Genomic DNA, 22,503 nt, shown 5'->3' on the forward strand with positions numbered 1-22,503 from the left:
AAAACAGAGAAAATAAAAACCGAAAAATTTGATAAACAAACAAACTATATTTAGCAGTTACCGTCTCTTGAACTCTTTTGCTGGCAAATAATCGCCGCCATTATTGCGGAGCAATTTGCAGCGAGAGAAGCGCTCGCTTGATGAGAACCTCAGTATAAATAACAGACAACATACAGCAAAATAATCGGACAATAGAAAGACTGGTCTACCAAACACAGGTGCTGACACTAAATATACAAATACAGACCATCCTGTTAGCGGAAACGCTTTTGATTCGGAAAATAAACAAATTCATTGTTATTTTGAGATAAAGCAATGAATATCGCACCTTGCCTTGGCAAATATAGCAACAATTTCCACCAAAGTCTTGTTCACTGTATGAAGATTTAATGATCATTATAAATTACCGAGCTGACTAGTACGGTTGGCCAATCAAATAAGAGCAGAAATTATTTTCAAATACTTGATGGACATTTCCTGCATTCATTTCACATTGATCCAGCGTGTAATTTGGTTTAGATTGAAGAGAACGAGACGTAAGTGAGTCAATTGAAAAAAAACTAAGAATTTCTTTTAGATGTTTCTTTGATGAAAATGCATATTTCTTGAAAGGATTAAAAGCGAACGACCAGGCTGGAAAAACATGAAAGACATCTCCGGGCCGACTACTTCAGCCTCTAATGATGGATGTAAACGAGGTAAGACATGACTCCGCGGTCGTGTAAATTCACCTGATGACTTGTTGTGTAAGTGCCTCTAAGCTACAGAATGTCTCCGATATATGTCAATGTAATTGTTGGTTTAATTTAAATATCAAAGACTATTCACGCAGTTTGATTACAAGATCGCATTTTTATGAATTAGACCGCATCGCTTTTTATGAATTAGACCGACATTGCGAACGTCGAACTTGTGATTGAAATCCTTATAAGGCAAAATGATCGAAGCAATCTTGCAAGTAGTAATTAGCCTAAAATGACATCAAGCGAAGTCGCTTAAGATAATTCGTAATTGAGACCCAGTGACAGCTTAATGTCGGAGTGAAATTCCAGAAAAAATGTCTCGAACGACGTGTTATCGCCGTTACCGCGAAATTATGTACTCTGAATTTGAATTCGAAAATTAATACGTGTCACCAGTTGATGCTGTACAATTAAGCCAATGTATAAAGTCGTTTCTCAATTAACTTGTTGAAACGTCGAGCTGCCAGGAGCTAACACGTGGCACAGGCTGGCGATTTACACTGGCCATGAATAGCCTCAAATTCGAAAGCATGATAATGAACGCCCCAGTAGAGTGGGTGCGATCTTGGCGGCATGAGATAAACACACAGATAACGTTCTTATCTCTACACGTGTGTGGCAGATTATAATTTGTGACGTAATAATGTACCTCGGCATCTCTCTGAACCCTGATAAGCGTTGTTGTGGCCGCTTGGTGGCACAAAACCTTCATCCAGATGAGGAGGATTTCGCTCTCCGGACGAATCTGAAAAACAAAGACGGAAGTCGTTTAAACTCCGAGGCTGCCCACATCAAACTATGCAGAGACGGCGGGTAACTAAAACGCACGAAAACAAGATAGTTGGCAACCACCACGCCATGTAGTTGGGCGTCGTCGCAATTCGTGACAAGCATCAGCCTTAATAATTAGACCTCATCACTGATATTGGTCGATAATTGCTCCACTTCGTCATTGTCTGGCTACGTGCCAGAATGTTGCGCAAACCTTAATTTCTTCGATTAAGCAATTAACACGAAGACCGTTAATATATGGGCAGAGTGTTGCAATACGAGGCACAACAACAAGTTATGCGCGCGGCTGAACCCCCAGCAAGGCGATGCTGCTCTTTCTGCGGCTTAGACACATAATTTGAAATACCTTGACCATAGTACGGTGTGTTGACGTCATTGCCATAAGCATTCCACTCCATTTTAACCGACGGCATGCGATAGCCATCCACAGACGTGATAGTCGCGTGACTACCTTGCTGCATGCAAGTCCCACTTTGCTGAAAGTACTGAGATTCATCCGGTACCTGAGGGCCCCTAGCTGGGTTTATTCGTACCCCTGCTTGATGTGGGGCTCTTCCCGCGTTTGGCTCGTACTGCGCCCCACTGTTGACACAATGTGGGGTTTGATTCGCGGAATGGGGAAAAAACCCAGTGGGTGAAATGGGTTCATGTTTGCTTGTGACGAAAAACTGCTCAATTGTTTTCTCAGTCAACATGCCGAGAGCTTTCATGGTCGAGGCCGAGTTGGGATTCATGTCTTGAGCAATTGGGTAAAAATTTGGGGCATCAAAACACCTCGTACCAGGGGTTTCATTCGGCACAACGTCTGCGGGTAGAATAGCTGTTGTACGGTTCTGCATGAAACGCGCAGCTGGCTGGTTTTGAAAATTTCGCGTCTGCAAGTTGAGATCTCTGGCTTGAAACCCGGCGGAGTAGAGAGGCATTTGCTCCTGGTGGTTCGCGTAGGCACCGTGCCGGTTCATCTTGTTGGCCACACCAATGGCGAGCGAACCTATATCGATGTTATCAGGGTGGGTGTAATCACAAGACATGATCGAAATAAACGATTCTCGGATATCAGCAAATAGGAATACTTTGATGGTAAATTTTCCAATGTCAGACTCTTGGTACAGATATCGAATCTTACTGAAGCCTGTACAAGGAAAATCTAAAGAAAGTAAAATGTAGGTTTATCTTAGAAAAAGCGAAATATTCTCAAGCCAGCAACATATATCTCCTTCACGCCTTCGCCTTAAAACTGTCAGGAATCGACGTAACGCTTCTCATGTGAAGGGACTACAACTAGTTTGTTGACTAGTTGCGATTTGCTAATTCTGCAAATTTCTGGAATTCATTCAACTCACGTGAAAAATACGTGGAAATAACGCAATCTCAAAAGGATGTTTGTTCACTCTGCTACGAAAGATGCCACTATGCTGCGTTTCTCTGAGAAACGGAGCCAAAACCGTTCCTGGCATCCTGCTTCACATGATGATTCAAATTTCGGCCAACTTTCAACTTTAAGAAATCATTACTGCGCCAAAGTCGAATTAAAACTTGAATTTATTTAGAAGTGGTTTAGAGAGATGAGATCCCCTCAAGCAAATATCTGGCCTCAGCTCGTCAACACCTCGCTCGACCAAAGCCACGTCAGGTCAGTGAAAGGGCACGACTCACCGCAAAAATCTGATACAAGACCGCCATGTCACAATCGCTCAAACTTTAACCAGAAAACATGCATTTTCCCAGACTTTTATCTCCTCAAACTTACAATTTAATCGCCTTTAATTGCGTCACAGGCGGACAATTGTAGACCGCATGAACCTTGTCATGCATTACGTTAACTCACCGCCACCAAGCAGAAATTTTAAAGATCGGCAATTAGACACAAATTGCAGAATTTAGTGAACTCTGAAAGCGCTGGGACATAATTACCACCGTGCAGTTTCGACATTTGAACTTCAAAGGAAATTAACTGGACCACACAAATTTTATAGCACCCTGTCTACCTTTTCCACTTTCAAGGCATCATTTTCATACAAGGAATGTATGTTAAGTATCACAAGCTAGCCAGCAGATAAGGCTGCAAGCATTTAACTGAGTTTGACAGCGGCGGAAGCGTATGTTAACACGCACCCGAGTACTTGATGCACCGTGCAAAGATGCCCGTTCTCCTATGGCAAATTATTTTCAGATATTCAGCATTTTAAGGATGAGATGCGCCTCTGATATGCTTAAGCCTTACAGAAGAAAAACAAACACCAGACTGATTTGAAATCGATGTGGTGAAGGCGAATCTCTCTCAACGACGGAATTAGTAACTAGCAACTGAAGCATTGTGGTTATTTACTCAATTTCACTTTCCTCCCTCGGCAATCTCCAAATAGTTCTGTCAATAAATCGACTCTTTTATACCCTCCCTTTTCCGTAAAAATTTCCGTCCAAAATTACCGTGAAGTAATAATTACTAAAATAGTTTCAAAATATTCCCGAGCAAAGACGGATTTCCGCATATGCAAAGACAAACCAAGCTCGTATAACTATTCTTTATTGTCACGATAAGACTAAAATAGTTTTGAGAAAACATGGAACTTCCTATTGTATAATATCAACACTTTTGATGGGGTTTTCCAATGGCTGACTGGTGGGCTCACATTAAACGGAATCTCACCTTAAACGCTGACACCTTGCCTCAATTCCTGGCGCTGGCAGGGACACTTGAGCTAATCAACTACATTGTGGGTTTTGATAAACCTTTTGCACCACAAAACTTTGCAGTAATTAAAACGCAATTTCGCCCCGGGCAGTGACAATGCGCATAACAGAAGAACCTACCCTTCTTATTGTTGGTCATATGATGCTGAACACGATGTCACGCCAGTCATTCAGAAGCACAGCGATACAGAACTGCAGGCTGCTATGTGTGGGCTATAAATGTCTCAAATGGTTGCTGATGAGACAAACAATGCAAAGACTCTCATAATGCATTTATTTGCAGGCAATTATTTTCGGAATAATACGGTCCATCTTCAAAGTATTTTTTATTATTTACTCTTCAGAGTAAATGTAAATGAATGTGAATGTAACGCGAGACTTCCCGCAACTTATTAGCAACACCTTGTTATTTGAAGTCGATTTCTGTTCCACCGAAACAAATGCGTCATTGGCGGCAGAAAATTTTCACATGCGAGAGAGAGAGCATGGGAGGAAATCCTTACTTTGATGATGATTCGACCACCGAGTAATCCGGTTGAGCGGAAAATATAAGCTTTGACCAGCGGCCTGGTGGGTGGGTTGGCGCATGGTGTGGGGATAGGCAGAAAGAGCGAAGAGTGACCGTAAAAACAAAAACGTTTATGAAAGATTTCCAAGTCACAGCAGAATTTCGATACAACAAGTCAGAATCCATAACTTCTTCATCAGGAACAAAAAGTGAAAAAAAAACAATCTTAAACGATATTTCAATCAACTTTTACCTTACAGCGTGACATGAATAACAAGCCATACACCAACCAGAGAAATCATGTTGTCTTATCGCTGGTAGTACTGATACTACTATTGCTTTGAAAAAGCGAAAAAATGCCCAAGTTTAACCATTTCAGTTCTTGTGTTATTTTAGGTCATTGTCTCCACAATGATGTCGAACCTTTATTAAAGTATGTCGTCGATAAGACAAGGTCTGGCATAGAATACAGATGGGCGGAATTGTCGGAGATTTGTATAACGCCATGCGACAATTAACATTAAATTGCAATAGAAATGAAACTGCTTACGACCAAGCATCAGCACATAAGCATAATCATTTCACTGAATGCCGTGGTTTGGAATCATATTAAAAATTTTCAGAACTTCACGAGAAAACGCACCAAGTGCTATAACGCCATCTCGTGACAGTAAAATAAAATTTATCGGCGCCTTGGTGGCGATGGAAAGCTGCTGGTTGCTTTAAAAATTGTTGCTACGGGTAAACACCGACAAAGCAAAGCTGTAAAAAAGTAGACAGAGGAATATGACCAAATGCCACGAAAATACAACAAAATCCGTTGATATTTCTGTCAAAACGGTATAGATTTGAACTTAATCCAGGAAAACAGGCTTCAATCTTGCTAAGGCTGAGTTCCTTGTTGTTGGTCGTCGAAATAAGCTTCGTTGTCAGATAGAAGCAGACAATTAAGTTGAGGTAATTGCATTAAAACACTTTCACAGACGAACAAAATTGCCGAAACTTTCCCCATCAGCGAAGGAATTTTCAAATTACGACACCTGAGCTTGCTCGCAAATTCTCCAGCACGTCTGTGTCTAATGTTCTTTCAATATATCGATGCTTTACATACGATTTACATTCTTACCAATTCAATTTAATTATTGATCGTTTCCGCATCCAACCAAAAACAATGTTTAAATTGATTGTATTTGAAAACTGCACATTGTCGAAAGCTGTAAACGTTGTCCGCTATAAATCATATAAGGCCGACAGCAGCTCATTAGCTAGAACGTGGTTTACATGTTGAAACGTAATAAGCGTTTCATTCAATATTTATCGAACAGTGACAGGAATAGACGCGTTGTTGGCTTTTTAATTATGCATGGTCGCGACACCATGATCAAAATGTCAGAGCAGACTAAACAAAACATATTTGACGTATCAAGAGACTTAACGTCGCGGGTTGGATGTCGATGGTGAAGTTGCCTGAGCAAGCAACAATGCCCATTGTAATTTATCTCTGCAAAAAAAACGTTGATATCTTCGTTGAAGTTGCATCGCGCAAAAGTTGATTCTTTTGTCCTCTGCGGGTCGAAGGTGAAGCCGAGCATGATTATAAATGGGAGATAAATAAGAGATAACTAGTTAGCACATCCGCCCTTCAATAACCTTTTGTTTGATCTATACCAATACAACATTGTCGTCATATGGGCCCCTGCAAATGCCAGGGCAGCAGGAGTCAAGCTGCCCCTAAATCGTGATGTCATCTAGATGGCGCGAGGAGTTCAGTGGTGGGTGCAGCAAGGCAAGGCGTGGTCAGCGCTTGGCCTTTGTGCCACATAGAAAGTGAACCACCCCCTCTATATCGAAAGTGGGCGAAAATGCAAAATTGACCGACGTCGGTTGCCAGGCGACATCCCGACGACATGAAGCAAAAGAAAACAACGATGCCGACCCCGCTTCCGTGCATGAAAACTGGAAAAGCGCGTACTCAACGATCGCTGCGTACATCTGCAACCAACTTCGGGCACTGGTGTACTCTGTTTTACTTGGTGGGCTTTAGACTTTTATTAAGCGCCGTACAGATGGATTAATCAGAGCAAGAGCACGTACACAACAATAACAACGAGATGACCGAAACAAAGGTTGACGTCTTAAGTTAAAAGGTAACTTATAGTCCCACCTAGTCAACCCATGCCTGCAATTATGACGCAATAAAACTATACGGAAGTAAAAAGGGATACGGGAAGTGCCGAATCCTGTTTTTTGTTGACCTAACTTGGAAAATCGTGCCGCGTTAAGCGACACGACCACGACGCCATGCACCGACATAACCTAAGACGATGATTTCATAAGAAATCGCGATCAAGACGCTGCGCAAATCTTTGGTCATTCTGATCGCTTCCGCCAAGATACTGTTGTATTTCTGGATTTAGTTGCATTTTTGTAACGTCGTATCAATCTTGCTCGTGAAACTTTACACCAAAGATTTTGAGTTGACTTTTTGTCTTGCTATCTGCAGTGATGGCCACAAATCCAGAAAAGAAACATCTTTATGCGAACCGTACATATTTTTTAAACGTAAACTTAATGTATAGAATGTAACAAGATATATGTCGGAGAAATGTGAGCGAATTCACAACATCACCAAATCTCGCATTATTCAAGCCCCAAGGCATCAATATATAACAACAAACAAAAAATTTAGGATAATCCAAGAATTCTATGTAAGCCTAATTAATTCAAGTTTTACAAGAAAAAGCTTATCTCTACAGGAATTTTTTAATTTTATTTGTACATTTGATGTTAAAATAACGGCAAGATTCATAAGGTTTGTATATAATTGTAAACTTCCCAATAAAATTTCGACATTACGTTTCAATCAATTTCCAATTTAACAAACTGCAATTTGTCAACCAATGCCAACTGCACGCTTCCATTTTGCAGCGGTGCTCAAACCTAAACGCTGAATAATCCGAATGCAAACAAGAAAATAAACATCAAATGGGCGACAACTTCACAGGCATTCCCACATACCGGCGAGACAAAAGGATCGATGCCAGAGCAGCTGAATTCTCAACAAAATATGCCAAATATACCAGGTGCATAAACAAGATCTTTATATTGCAAAACATCAGGAAATGTTCCAATGTATACAAACCACCCAGAAAGTTGTAAATTCCCTGAAGGTGGAAAACAGCGCTGTACATTCCTAAGTCCATCAAGAAATAATCAAATTATCCCGATGTATCCAATATTAGGATTTGATATTCCCGAGCGGCGGACTGCTAGAATTTAAGGTGGGGATGAAATATTTTAGTGGAGTGTATGTAGGAAACAGGTTTGCTTTATATCTAATGTGATAAGATTGTTCAGATCCTTCGCTGGTAGCACAATGTGCGTTGTACACAACCACTACAAACTCACTACTAACAAAACCAAACTAAATTACAAGCGATGGAATCTAGTGTTTGCTCTACAAATGTCAAGATTATTCTCAATCCCATATAAAGACAGACCAGGTCAAAATTCAAAGGACATTCTAAAGCAATCAAAGTATTGCACCTGCCAGTTAAACATTCAAATTTAAAAAGGTCTCTTGAAATCCGGTTTTGCAAAATTGCTGCGCGTTGGAATTTTCCGGAAAAATCCATAAAAGACTTAATACAAAATAAGACACATATAATTATATGCTGTTGGGTTATTAGAAAAGTAAAGGCGGCGTTAATCTTATGGCAAACATTTGCCTTTACTCGTCATGCCAATATTAATATCTGAAACACTTAAATCTTGTTTAAAATCATGTAAACTGATGTTAAACACTGGTATTTGCGTTTGTAAGAATGGAAATCTACTACAATATGCTGAACTACTTTGTAAAATAAGACTCTTTCAAAAACGTTCAGTGCCATTGTAAATCTTTATCTACCTTAAACGGCTAATTTGTAATCAGAAAGCATTAACATGTGCGTGCAGGCCAACATGAATTAAGAACCACCATGTTTTGACCGACCTTTAATCCTTTCTCCAAACTTCTTTAAAGTTAGTTGTCACATGAGCAGATGTCGTTGGAAAATGTAAACAAGTAAATCACATCCAATTTTGCGACAATTTCTGTGCGACCAAGTAATCTCTCGACGTAGCCAGGAGGGTTAAATTGAAGAGTAGAAGGCGGTTAATTTCTGATCCGATCAACTTTACGTTGTTTGAAATCGTGACCAAGTTTAACGAACAATGTCGGAGACACTTTGGATCTGAATTGGCAATACGAGCATATTCTATTATATCGATAAGCAAAGCAACGGGCGTCAAGTGCACTTGTTAAAAAACAATCACACAGCTAATCTAAACCGCTTGATCAATGTTTGCAAAGATAAGTTTTCAAAGACAGAACAAATTTAAACTGTTTAATATAGACGCACAACGCCATCGAGCAAATTGTCGTTTTATTATGGAATCTTACACGGGGAGTGGGTAATGGCAGACAAGGAGCCACTTGGCTCATGATCGATGAAATATAAACAACACTCGGGCACGAGTTCAATTGCGGGGTTCGTTCAACGAGGGCTGAGTTCTAGAGAATGAGACCAAAAATACTTTGAAGAATCCTGAATGGGAACCGGTGAAGTATTATGGTTGGTCGCAGTGAACAAGGCAAAGGATCAGTGGATTTGAGTACCTATAGTATAAACGGTTGGCAAATATACCACACGCGCTCTGTACCACGTTGATGAAACTTCAAGTTACAAAGCAGAACATGGAGAGCGGACAAGCGGGAAACCTACATATAAATGTAGTCAATGTGCAAAGTAAACTATAACAATTTTTCTTATTGTGACGCAGAGGTACACCGGTACAACATCACCAGCTGGTTAAAAAACAAGTTAATCATACTCGTACTATCGTATCGTCATACATGGAATTGCGACATTAGCCAGGCGACGCAAAGGCATTCCAACAAACCAGTCAAACACAAAAGTTTAGCAGAATCGAATGACTCATTCTAGTCATAAGCACTTGCTGTTCTGACCCGACGATATAACAAGTACTAATCAAATACTAAGTACCAGCAACAGCTTGTTTTAAAATCCAGTACAAGGCCGATTCAACGATGTTTGGGTGCTTCTATTGCAAGCAGACTAAACATGAAAGCTGTGAACCTAACATTAGTGACGTCAGGAAAGGTAAAAGATAAAGTTAATGAAGTGACGCGGGCTTTTCAATAAACATGTTAGGAATTATCTGACGTTGATTCTCAACATAGTGACAACAATCCACAAACAGTAAAAACAAAAAAGTTTTCACTTTAATATTAATCAACATATTTTCAGTAATGTATCAAACATTACACAATCAATTGCCTAAAACTGAATTACATTCTCAAAATTATCCCAACTATCGGAATGATTGACAAACTTTAAACATCTCTTGTGTGCTGGGATTCACCCGGTCTATGCATATTCTTGCGTTCCCAATTGGAACAATATGACCACTGACCAGCACAGCGTTCGAGATGGGACCGCAAAAGATGACGACATACGTAGCGATGATCGAAACACAAGTCACGAGCATGATGCAGTTAAAATCATGGCAGTCTCACTCACACGTGTTCACGCTGTGAACATCTCGCAAAATGAAAAAGAGTCGATTTGCTGCCATATAATGCGATCCTGCAATATCGGGTGTTTTCACCGCATCAATAACTGCAGCTCTCCCTCGCGCCGTACGTGAAGCAGCAAGACAATTTGCCGAGGACTGCCCGTGTTAATAAACAAATGTTTAATCTTGATTTACTCATAACTTCACAGACACTCACCGATCCCGCCGCAATCCGACGTATTCCTCCTCTTTCGTCTGTTTTCTGATTGGATGCGAGCTGGGTACGTCATAATAGAATTACCCGAGCGTGGAACGCTTCTTCGAGCACGTGATGAGTTTGATAGATCGTCTAAACGAAATTAAGGTAATAGATGAGACGTGGTTGGAACGAAATGTTTGACACGTTTTTAAATGACCAAGCCTAGTGTGTACAAATGGATCCAAGCTATCGGAAAGCAGTCAATGGCATGAAATGCAAGTTGCAGCCTGGTGCAAGGAAATATCATTCTGTGCTCAGTCTATCGCATCGTGACCGGCAGGGTGGCCGCTGTTTATAAATCATTTCCTATAATATGATGCGTCACAATGTTTGACGTGACTTTTTACACGGCCTCGTATTTGCGAAACATTCTAAGCAAATGAAGGCGACGGTAGCCAGCATTTTGCAATTGCTGCAGCAAAATCGACTTCACGCGTGCTGTGCTCATTATTTGAGAACGGAAAAAGTGGAGAAGCTTTATCACGACGAACAAGAAAATGTTATCCGTGTCGCTGTACTCAGCAAGTGTGAAGGTCAATTGTCTGCATTGGGCAAAGGTTACCACGGTCCTATACCTATCCGGTCCTTGCGCAAGACAACGCTTGGTTGCAATAAATTAATCGAAGCTGTTCGCTACTTGTGGCGCGACCGAATTAAAGAAGAACCACGTCGCCTTGTCAAATCTCCAAGGTATAGAACCGGGTTTATTGGAATGGCGAAGATCAAGGAAATGTTTATCCCTTACACGCTGATTCACGCCACATTATGGCCAACACTTAACCAATTACAAATAAAAAGGTTTCAGTAAGATCTGGGCTCAATTATATCAGAAAGATATCAGATAAACCACCAACAAAGGTCACGGGTGATAGTTCGACCAATCGGTCAGTAACACGAACTCCAGTTAACATTTTAACTACGTCACAATGTTCTAATTTGAAAAAAGTTTTAGCTGGGCGAGCAAAATCTTTACATGCAAAAGATAAACCAGTAAAAAACATTACAACCCGTCGGCGAACCAAGACCCAAACATAATGATAGCTAAAAGCCCGGTTTGAATAAAGGTCAAGCAATTCTAACCCCGGCAAAGAAACGCATGATCTTTTAAACGAACAGATGTCTTGTCTGGGGACATATGACGAAGCTTTCAAATGAAGACGCCGTCATCACGTTTTCACGTGGAAAACATAACTCAACTGCCCCACTGACATTAGAATATTAGATGAAAGTATAATAGACCAAAATTAGGTACCGGATGATTGTGCAGTATTACACACGCTACTGGGAGCTACAAAAAAAATGTTGTGCAGACGAGCACGCGGCTCAAAACGTGGGAACTGTTTCAATTATTCGTTTACTGAAACTAATAAAAAGGTCGCCGACAAACGGCCTATTCCGCCGGTGAAAACAAGCCCGACCAAAACCCTGATGAAACTCACCAAGCAGAAGTTAATTGGAAATAAAAGGAATGGTCTTCAAACGTGGACAAGGCTTCCAAGTAATAATAATCATCGCTCTTCGCTTTGACGTTGCTGTAATGCGGGCAAGAAAATAGGAATTTGTAAGAATGCGACAGAAGCAACAATTATCAAGTCGATTACGCTCAGCGGCGCTAATAACCAGCTTGGCACGAGCCAGTTGTCACGCCTTATTCATAGTACGCCAATGATTAAGATACTTTTCACATAATAGCTGCCAGGACAACCTAAGTCTTGGCTCAAATATCAACATAAATTACATTTCTAACAAAGCAACGGACGTCAGTGATTGTCGTTAATTTGTCCCAATTAGAAGAAGACAGTAATTGGTGGTATGTTCAACATGGTCCGTGCATAGTACGAAGAAGACCTAACGTCGGCGAAAATTGTGACGAACGAAAAAAAAATTGTGACGAACTTTGGCACACTTATTTCTTTTACATTCCAGGGAAATGAAGGGTAACACGGCGAATCAAAACAGTGTTAAATGCGTCGTTTGCTTCCATTTGTCGCTCTGCTAGAAAGTTTCCATAAATAACATCTAATAACGCAAAGGGCAGGCCAAGTGGGTAGAATGTGATCTATTATCTGGATGAGTAGTTCAATGTATTGTAAATAAAGAGAAATAGCAGAGCGGAATGGTCCAATTGCTCCTCCAAGATATAGTGACCTAATACCTACCTGTCATTCATGGCAATCATAGACAATAACAACCAAATGTACCAGTCCACTTTTCAGCGCATAATATTTACCAAACAACGTAATTTGAAAGGTCGACTGCATATTTGTGAGAGCGTAAAACCAAAACAATATTTTTATGAAAAGTCGAAAACTTTTAACAACTTACTCCCAAAACTTCAGAAAATAAAAAGTAATAAACATAATTAGGCGGCCTCAGATCACAAAATAGTTTCCACATTTTGAGAAATACTTCTCTGGCTTGTTGTTGGTGCGGCATGGTAAGGTTTCAGGGATTGTTTGCGATTAACACAAAGCGGAACACCACGCATAGGATCTCATATAACCTGCAGGGTGATGTTTGACTTGTAAAGAGCAGCAAAACAAGCCGGTGTGCACCACAACTGCGCGCAGCCGATATTTTAGCGCGTGAAACTGGATTGAAATGGAGCCCAAATAAGATAAAAGTAATGAGCATTGCGTTGTGCGGAAGTAACTGGTAGGTTGGTTTTGTTCAAACTGCGGAAGATGACAACATTTGGTTGATTCATTTTAACAATCACTTGCCCGATGATGAGACATATTAATAATTCGCATGTACCGGCCTCATCAAAGGTTATGGTCAAGCCAAGACCACACAAAGCAAGCTAATTTAAGTTATTAATTCCATGTAATCGAATAAACCTGAGCACAACGTTAATGTGCCGAACCCACATTTAATGTCTTTCTATCGCAAGGCTAAGTGGGTACAAGGTTGACAAACCATAGCTGGTTCGTGTGACAATGGTTTTAACTAAATTAAACCACAATCTACGAGCTTGTTCAATGTCCACAGTAGGTGTTCGGACAAAGAACAACTCGCTATTTACACGAAGGCACGTTTCATTTGAACGAATTAGAATAAACAGAAGGCCGGTGAGTCATTTGGGCTAGCAGGTAGTCAACGTTTTATAACGTCATGTTGTCGACCTGCCTTCACCTTAGTCACATGAATACACGATTTTATTGGCGGGCTGCGACGGCTTGTTGGGGAGAATGCAAACATGCGCGTGATGGAAGTACAATACACGCGGAAAATCCACGAACATTCTTCAGACAATGCAAAATACAGTGGGCAGTAACCACGTCGGCCTTGAAAGGCATAAGTACTAAGCAAATAATATTTATCTATATTATCACTGGGCCCCTGAATCACCGATCTGAACATCTACAACAAATAATTCACAGCAAAATGAAATAAAATTACACTTAATCTAACCATCAATATGATACTTACTGTTTATTGCCTGTTCCAATGTTCTCTTGTTGCTGTTCACCACAGAAGAGAGAAGGTCTGAGTTGGGGGATAACTTGTATCTCGGGTCGCACAGTGACTGAGCTTGTGCAGTACCGTGTGGCAAGTGACTACTTGATGGAGGTATTGGCTTCAACGCAGCACTGATGGCTTGAGCTGCCGCACTTATGAACAAGCCTTGTATATCTACAACAATGCAAATTTTGTGACATTATAAGAGGCTTTTTGAAGAGCACAATCACTTAAATGATAAACAGAATACAATGAAAGCATTCACTGTCATAGGCTATGGTTCATTCTGATCGCAGTGATATCCAATAAATAGACAGGTAGTGGCTAACTAAACCAGAAAACAATTATACCTTGTGGATATCCACCAACTCCATATGATGGCGAATGTATTCCAGGTGGCATCATCGCCATCGACAAAGCACGAGACATTAAATGGCTGTGGTAGCCATTCGCACCAAGGGATGCCTCCGATTTAAAAGCGGGAGTTGACCCAATGCCAAGAGTTGGGGGAGTGGGGGGTTTGAAAGATGAGTCGGCGTTATCAGGTGAGATTGGGTAAAAGGAGGGATAACCCCCAATTATTCCTTTGTCACTCTTAAATGAGCCGAGGAGGGCTGGGTTAAAAGGGGAGGCAACCCCGCCAAACATTTGACGAGACATCTAGCAACAAATAAAATAAATCACACAACTCTTAATTAAAACTCCGATATAGCAAGGATCAACGCTGAGTTTTGTGTTTTAAACAGGGGTTGGAAAAGAGATCTCCGGTACCTGTGGGTTTGGAGACTGAAAAAATGGAACTGAATGTGGGGATGGTGAGAGCATTAGACCGGGTGAAGGTGAGTCGCTTTCAACTGTGTTTGCTTGGCTCTCTATCGATGACTTTCTTTGTAAAGTTTGTCCTCGTGGAAGCCTGGATTGCGAATTTACATAAATATCGTAAGTTTGTCTGTGTGACCAAAATTAAATGAATGTGCATGTAAACCAAATTTAAACAAGCTGTAGTTGAGCCACAGATGCTTTAACTACACATTTTGGACAAATTAAAACCAAAATACAAAGTGTTGATGGAATGGAAGTACAGAAATAAAGTGTTACCCATTTTCAATTTGCTGGTTTGGTAAATCCATGTCCAATTTGAATGATGAAGTTTAATGTGATGAAAAGCAAGAAAGTTTGCTTCAGTTTTATCCTTCAGTCAATGGACATGTTAAAGAACACCAATAAGACCAACAATAAGACTACCTAGTTTTACTAGAGTTAAAACAAAAATTGACGAGTTTGTGATTTGTAAACAAGAAATAGGAATAGTTTTAATATTAAAATAGTATGTATTAACTAAACTTCTTATTTTCAGAACACCACACCTTTGCAGCAATGTAAAATGGCAAAAAAATGTCTAAAAAACTTTTGGGGATATTTCAACCTTCCGAGATTGATCAAAGTTTTGCCGAAAAGTATCTGCAACCATGCCAAGTTTAAGATATTCTAAAACAGGTTTTATGTTTGAAACAATATTTGAAAAAATTTGACAAATTAGATACGATACTAGTTTGCTGTTGGTGAGCTTTCATTACATGCCAAACAGCAGGCCACAAATACAGGTAAGGTCAAGTGTTGGGCTGTTGGCTTACACTCAGAACAGAACATTATCAAATGTCAACGATCAGCTTTCATTCATTTTAGGTTCAGTCGTATTCTCCACAAAAGCTCCAGGTGGTGGTATGTTCAGAATATCACCGATCATTGGAACTTTTAACCACGTAACCAAAGGTGTTGCGCCGAATGTGTAGTGAGTATTCTTATTATAAAACAATAAACCATCCACTGCTTTAGCGTCCCAGTTTTCTAACGCTGAAAGTATTCCCTCTTTCTTACACGAATGGTTCTGCAGCCGTAAAATCTTGTAGAAGTTATTTTCTGTCTTTTCAGATAGTTCTGGAGTTTCCATCAATTTACTTTGCAGCCAAAAGAAACGGAATTCTGTGTCGCTTTCATACACTGAGTGACTGTTCCAACACATAATGTCAAGTACAAAGAAAGTTTTATCCAGCTCTCTATAAATGCAGTCCAACACAGTGTATCCGGAGTTGTTATTATAACTACCTCCAGGCAGTGCAGATGCGAATGTGTCAATGCAATATCCACTTTTTGAATAACATCTAGTTCTTCCTTTTGCGGCAACAACAAGGTTTCTTTTGCCCACTGGACATACAACCATCAACCATTTATCTTCAAAATCATCTGGGACTTCAACCAACCATTCCGAGAGCATTAATTGATTTTTGTATCTCTTTGGAGGCCGAACTTTAACCTCCACAACATCCATCTGCTCTTCAATCTCGTCCACATCTTGCGCATCGTCATCTTCTTTCCACTCACCCACAACCAGACAACGAACGTGATCGAGAAAATCACATCTACGCTTTTTCTGCAGTTTTAAAAAATTTTCTCTGCGAACAGTCTGATCACCTTCGCGTAATGTGCGATGCTTGTACAAGTCAAAGCGAGGATGTTTTGCATAAATACTGTTTGGTTCTTTGGTAACTTGGAATGAACTTGACAAGTTTTCAACTAATTCATCCATACTCAAGTGATTATATGCTGCATTACGATCAAAATAAAACAAATTGAAAGTCTGCTGGTTACATTAAACTTGCACGAAACTTGAAAGTAAATGATAATTCACTGATAAGAAACAAATTCTAACCTTCTCAAGAAAGACTTTACCCTTCAGAAAGATAATTAGATGTCAACTACCAATTTTAGCACAAAAACAACTGAAACCTTATCCCATATCTTGCAGTTGAGTTATGATGCAGTTAAGTTCAAGATTAAATAAATGTTCAGTTCAAGAAATCTATCAATTTATTGCTTTATAAATATGATCACTGACGGACTGATGTGGCTGGTAAAGCACATAGCCCAGTATTAACCTTACCACTTATGTTTTGCAACAAACCTTGTCGGGTTGACATGAACAAACTTTTCGCAATTAAAAGCCACCAAGCTAAACACTTTAAATTATGTTAATATTTACCAACAGAGTATTTTGTTCTTTGCTGTTAAGGTCATGACACCTTTCTACAAATTGACAGGAGCTTTGTAATGAAAACGTTTTAATAATGTCACTAAAAGGGCAACGGAAACTGCAAAGGATGGTCAATTTTAAAACAATTGTCCTCAATAGGCAACTAAGTTACACGTTTTATTTCACCGATTTGAACTTCACTTTAGCAGCCTAACAACTGGATAAAGTTACTCTAATAGCGCAGGAGTGCACAAAAATATCAAAATGTTTGTAACATGACATGACAATTGGGTACCAGGTATATATCTAATATACAGGTGTTTGAACACCCAAGCTTTTTAACCTTAGCATAAATTCTAACATTGTACTAGGCTATTCCATTACATACAATGTTATCCTTTGCATGGCATCATTTGCAATATCAGCTTACTTGCATCTATAGGCCTAGTGTGATAGTTTAGTTTTTGCTCAGACCTACTGGTACTGAAACACTATCGCCTAGGTACCGGTAATCACTTTCTTCTCAAAATCGTCTGCAGTCTTGCCTGTCTAGTAAGAGCTCTCAGACCCAATTACCTAAAAACAACAAGTTCCGGCTTTCTAATTAAGGCATCATTTTTTCCCACACTTTTTTCGCACAAACCTTGCTTTCGGTCGCTCATCATTTCATTTTACAGAAAGTTCGATTAAGGTCAAAGTCAGGCCCTGTGGTCAATGAACCGTAACGAATAACCCCCTACCGGCCACAAAGCTTTGACTAGAAATTAGTGATTTCTTTGTCAACTTCCGATGATTCTGATTTATTTGCGTTTCACTAATAATCTTCGGTGAAAATAAATATCCCAAATTACTCGTAAAGTAACGAGAACCAGTTGGCAAAAGGTTCTCGTCGCGGGTGGTAAAAAATGCGATGATAATATCATCATATTCATACCTGGCGCTGACAGGACACGAGGTCGCCTTTGTTGTTGCCAGCTTGAACTCATAAACCGATGCTTCTTTGTTCTTCAAGTAGTGAAGTCACTGACCACAAGTGCGAAATATTGCCCACACAAATATACTTTGTTACCACCGTTGTACGTTCATACCGTGTAATCATATCACTCCTTATCCTAAGCGCCATTTTAATGGCCATGGTCTACTTCACTGAAATTTATTTGTCTGCTGATACACGCTGCTTCTACACACATTAGGAAAACGTCGCTATAAAACACAGAAAGACCTACAAACACGAACAGCTGCTTTGCAAAATTAGCACCTACGGTTTTGTGAAGAATTTATCAGTTTCTGGAAACTCCTATACTAATTCAGTAACCAACGGCACTCTTGCTCATTTTTGAAACCATTCTCAGATAGATAGGCCTCTGTGAGGACATAAATCATTTACAGTTGAGAAGCATTAATCAGGTTCACCCTTTGCTAAAGGACATTAAGTTAATAACCAGATATGCAACCCCTGATCAAAATACTTCTCAAGACGTTGCTCTCAAAAACAAGCCTAAACGAACGAGCGGATTGACATGTCTGGTGGCGTGGCTAAGCTGTATCCAGCACGTAGCAAACTGACCAAGTCGACCGCACGTTGTGTGTGACCACAGATCTCTCTCAGCTGTAACTATAAAGAAAAAGTGAAATAAGATCTTCGTCAGGGGTGGCAAAAAGCGCAAGTGGTAAACATGAATTTCGGGGTTAAATAATATCCATCTTCGACCTTCCTAGTAACATAATACTTCCTGTCGCCATAAACACACAAAAAACTCTCCGAGGTCAAATGTTAGCAACCACGTCACGCCCCTTCAGACTTGAAAACTTACTTTGGCCGCATACGACCGTCTGCGCTGCCTAAAACGTGAGTGTGATGTAGCTACCGTAACATTGACTAATTTTTGGTTATCAGTCACAGCGACAACTACAAACAGGCGTCTTTTTAGTGTCGGTATGATACGTAATGCACTGTCGACTAAAACAAACACAAACTTATTATAACATAGCCTTGTTATGTTACGGCTTCAAATCCCGGTGTTTATCGCATACCAAGGAACCCAAAAAATTTTAAGCCAACACACGAGTAGTCAGTGTTATAATTGGTCAAAGCCGGTACGAGTAGAAGCGGTGGGAATATGTTGAATACCCTGCAACAAGATAAGTTCCTCCATAGGAGGAAATATTTATGTTGTTTTACACTTTCCAAATCCAAACTCCCAAAAGGATTACGGTGTTGCTGGGACTTAACAAAATGCAATTTAACAAAATTTAATCATCACTGATATAATGGAATCCATCCCCCAACTTTGAAAAGAAGGAGAGTCACAATAAAGCGGCAAGCTTATTTACGTCTTTGTGACTTGCAGTTGGTAATCCTAATATTTGAATAAGGCACCTAATAGGTATATTACATGAAAAAGGCGAACAAACAAAATGCTTACAGACATTTTTGGCAACAAGTTTACACATTCAACTTTACCCAAGGTCATGAACACAAGTCGGTGGGACATATCTGTTTACATTGTAGCTTCGTACCTAGTTATCTGGGAACTAAGCTATTTATGAGAAATGGAATTTGTAGCTTAAACTTTCATCGCTTCTCGTGTTTATTTTACGCAAGTCTCAGACACACGGCAAAGCAGCGTTGTGTCTCAAGCAAAACCTTGGGCAGTTTAAACATAGAACTTTTCTTTTCAACGTTACCATAAATAAGGAAAGACAAAAGATTGGGGACGAAAGTAACGCAGACGACTGTTCTACCTTGTCGCTATCACAGATGAATTTACAATTTTAAAAAGTACCGTAGTTTTATGGTCTGAAGTAAACAATGATCAAACTTTGCTTTGTAGACTATTACAGTAACACAAGACACTATGAGAACTCAAAACTTCCTCGGTTTTGGATTACTTTAATTTTTTTCAGGAGCTAGATCAACAGACCTTTGATAGCTAATATCCCTACTTTCACGAAATCTAGAGTACGAAGTAGGCCTATTATATATTCCAAACATCCCTCGCGCTTAAAACAATTGAAAACACATAAGGAAATGGTTAAGAAATGTTTATTTTAGGCATCTTGCCTGACTGTAGCCAGCTTATTCGTCCGCCTAAGCAAACCTCAACCTGAATCCAGCGACAAACAATCGGGTTCGTGATGACAAGAGCGATTCATCACACTTACTAGTTCATTGCGAATTGAGCTCGAAAGCCCCAGCCGAGATGCACGCACATACACGCGTTCAAGCACACATTAACACTCTCTCATTCGCGCACACACGGGCTATCTTTCCCCAAATCTAAGTGTAATAGTTCTACACACTGGCCTGGGGCAGCCTATGAGGCTTCTTCGACTTGCAGTTTCAAGACCGCAATACAATATTCAATATTTTAATGAGCAACAAATTTAGCATCTACTTTGGATATGTCATAGCACAGAAACACATCTAACACATAAAGTCTCCGGCTGATAAATAAACTGAACAAGCCCGAAGCACCAAGCATAACTTTCAGATCTGTTCGTCAACTTGACGATAGCTAGGTTATTTATGTGTTTGACCTAAATAAGAGCAAACGAAATAATGAAATCAAATAGGCCGTTGCCTACATTCGTCGATGTTGGTCTTGCTGTTTAATTCTGTGATCTGTTTTCCTAATTCAGCTTTGTCCAATAACCAAATACGGTTTCAATCGCTTCATATTGAACAGTCAGTTTTCTTAACGCGTCTGTTTCAGTTAAGTTTTAGGCTTTCGGGCTTTACCGTTTTTTATGTTCGCTGGTTGCTTATGAGCACATTTCTTGTCATGTTTTGCTGTAACAAGATTAGCGCCGTTCTTTCCGCTCGCCACAGTCAATGGCGAGAAATAAAAAATGTGATCCCATTCAAGAACGAATCAATTTGACCAATTATAGGCCTACACCGGCCCTACTCAGTGCTTCATGCGTTTGCAGAAGAATTGAATTTAGGAGACTAGCCAGTAAAACCCTTCTGCATACTCCCAGGCAACTCAAATTAAACAGGAAAGGTCTATTTCACTGGTAAAAGTGCACGCACTGAAAGCGTTTCCCGCTGAAACGTTAACGAAACGTGAAGGTTATCACGTTCTAACCTGAACCTAATCCATCACCTACACAAAATTTAACCTAATTTATCATCAACAAAATGTAACCACTGGTTCCATGTCCTTATTCCAAGCACAGAAATCTGCAGGTTAAATGGTTATTTCGGCTAAAAAAATCGAGTCTGGTTCACTTACGCTGGCCAATTTGAAGGCCTTAGTACTTATGACGTCATACTACTCGATCATGATATTGGGCGCCAAACTAGATTGCAAATATTCTGATCTCGTTGAAAAAAATTTTGTTTATAACCAAATTTTCCTGATACAGTTTAGAAACGGAAATAACAAAAAATGAGGTTGACCGCATTTTTCCGCATCACACATGTCACGTGTGCGAGCATTTAGGAAAACTGAATGTACAAGTAAGAACTAAAATAAATTCTCAGCTTTTATTTTGATGGCGCCTTTTGTTTTTTTGCAAGATGCTCTCTACAGTTTCTTGCCAAAACTCTGCTACGGAACTAATAAGCTGGATCTGCCTTGGATACCAAAGGTTATGACCATCTTTATATATAATATGAATATTTTATAAGCCTTATCCATAGAGAGATAAACGTGTTCTTGGCTTGATTTATTTTAAAGAGAATTTATTATTCCGAACATAGGCCATGTTCAGGTTAGGTATGACGTCAGTTTCGCAAAGACAAAAAGCAGTAAAATTTGCGCGGTACACAATGTACCTCATGACGGTTATAAGTAGCTTCAAAGAACCAAATATATTTCTATAACTTAAATAACTCGTGAGTAAAATATCAGTAAGATAATGAAGCTTGAGATTACACCAACGCTAATACTAATTGTAATCAGGTTTTTCTCTTCACGATTGGAGTTTCGTTAATCCGGGTGTCCCAATAAAATTTGTTTAGATTTTGGAATGAAAACAAAATTTTAATTTAGAATTTCTGGGAACAATCCCAAGCCAATCCCATCAAAATCAGATAATGTTTTCCCAGCAATGAAAACCTAAGGGTTGTGTTGCCTGGTCAATACTAATTTGGTCAAAATTTCGGTTTTACACCGATTGAAATTCTATTATTTATATTTGAAGCACAGACAGACGCCATTTTAATCTCAAAGCAGGAAACATGGTCGAAATGGCTTGAAACTTGTGTTGTTGGAATGAGTTCAAATCCATAACGGCTTGAACGAAACGTCAATATATTTGGGTTTTATTTGTACCATTAACTCCCACCTTAAGTTTATTGCGATCTGGCTTAACCAGTACTCGGTCAAACCAAGGCATAATGAAACTCAGACGCCAAGAACTACACTTTGCATCAACCCGTGTAAATTCAAGCGTGACGTGTAGGTCGCTGATAGGCTGCTGCAGT

The 22,503-nt window shown here is 39.8% G+C and overlaps 2 protein-coding genes and 1 long non-coding RNA gene across 4 annotated transcripts in view; 1 reads left to right on the forward strand and 2 right to left on the reverse strand.

Moving 5' to 3' along the window:
- Positions 1 to 15,292, reverse strand: part of LOC143468666 (retinoic acid receptor alpha-A-like) — a 30,721-nt gene extending 15,429 nt beyond the window's left edge. Inside the window, exons 1-6 of one of the 2 annotated variants that reach the window (XM_076965998.1) lie at positions 15,137 to 15,292; positions 14,810 to 14,951; positions 14,389 to 14,698; positions 14,009 to 14,212; positions 10,535 to 10,666; positions 1,393 to 1,488 (exon numbers count right to left, since the gene is read on the reverse strand). In XM_076965998.1, coding sequence (XP_076822113.1) covers positions 1,393 to 1,488; positions 10,535 to 10,666; positions 14,009 to 14,212; positions 14,389 to 14,698; positions 14,810 to 14,951; positions 15,137 to 15,168 — 916 coding nt within the window. In that variant the 5' untranslated portion in view covers positions 15,169 to 15,292. Of the gene's footprint in view, positions 1 to 1,392; positions 1,489 to 1,881; positions 2,690 to 10,534; positions 10,667 to 14,008; positions 14,213 to 14,388; positions 14,699 to 14,809; positions 14,952 to 15,136 lie in introns of those variants that run through there. The other variant, XM_076965999.1, reaches the window with a different exon arrangement.
- Positions 576 to 14,866, forward strand: LOC143468669 (uncharacterized). Its single transcript, XR_013119014.1, has 3 exons — positions 576 to 698; positions 7,666 to 8,018; positions 14,785 to 14,866. It is a non-coding gene; the product is annotated as an uncharacterized LOC143468669 (long non-coding RNA).
- Position 15,293: 1 nt separating the features above from the next.
- LOC143468668 (snurportin-1-like) lies at positions 15,294 to 20,182 on the reverse strand. The gene has a single exon (XM_076966001.1). It carries the CDS (start codon positions 16,623 to 16,625, stop codon positions 15,705 to 15,707), a length of 921 nt encoding a protein of 306 aa, XP_076822116.1. The 5' UTR covers positions 16,626 to 20,182; the 3' UTR covers positions 15,294 to 15,704.
- Between the last annotated feature and the right edge of the window lie 2,321 nt (positions 20,183 to 22,503).

The sequence above is a fragment of the Clavelina lepadiformis genome, chromosome 8 (genome assembly GCF_947623445.1).
Source record: "Clavelina lepadiformis chromosome 8, kaClaLepa1.1, whole genome shotgun sequence".
Classification (NCBI taxonomy): domain Eukaryota; kingdom Metazoa; phylum Chordata; class Ascidiacea; order Aplousobranchia; family Clavelinidae; genus Clavelina; species Clavelina lepadiformis.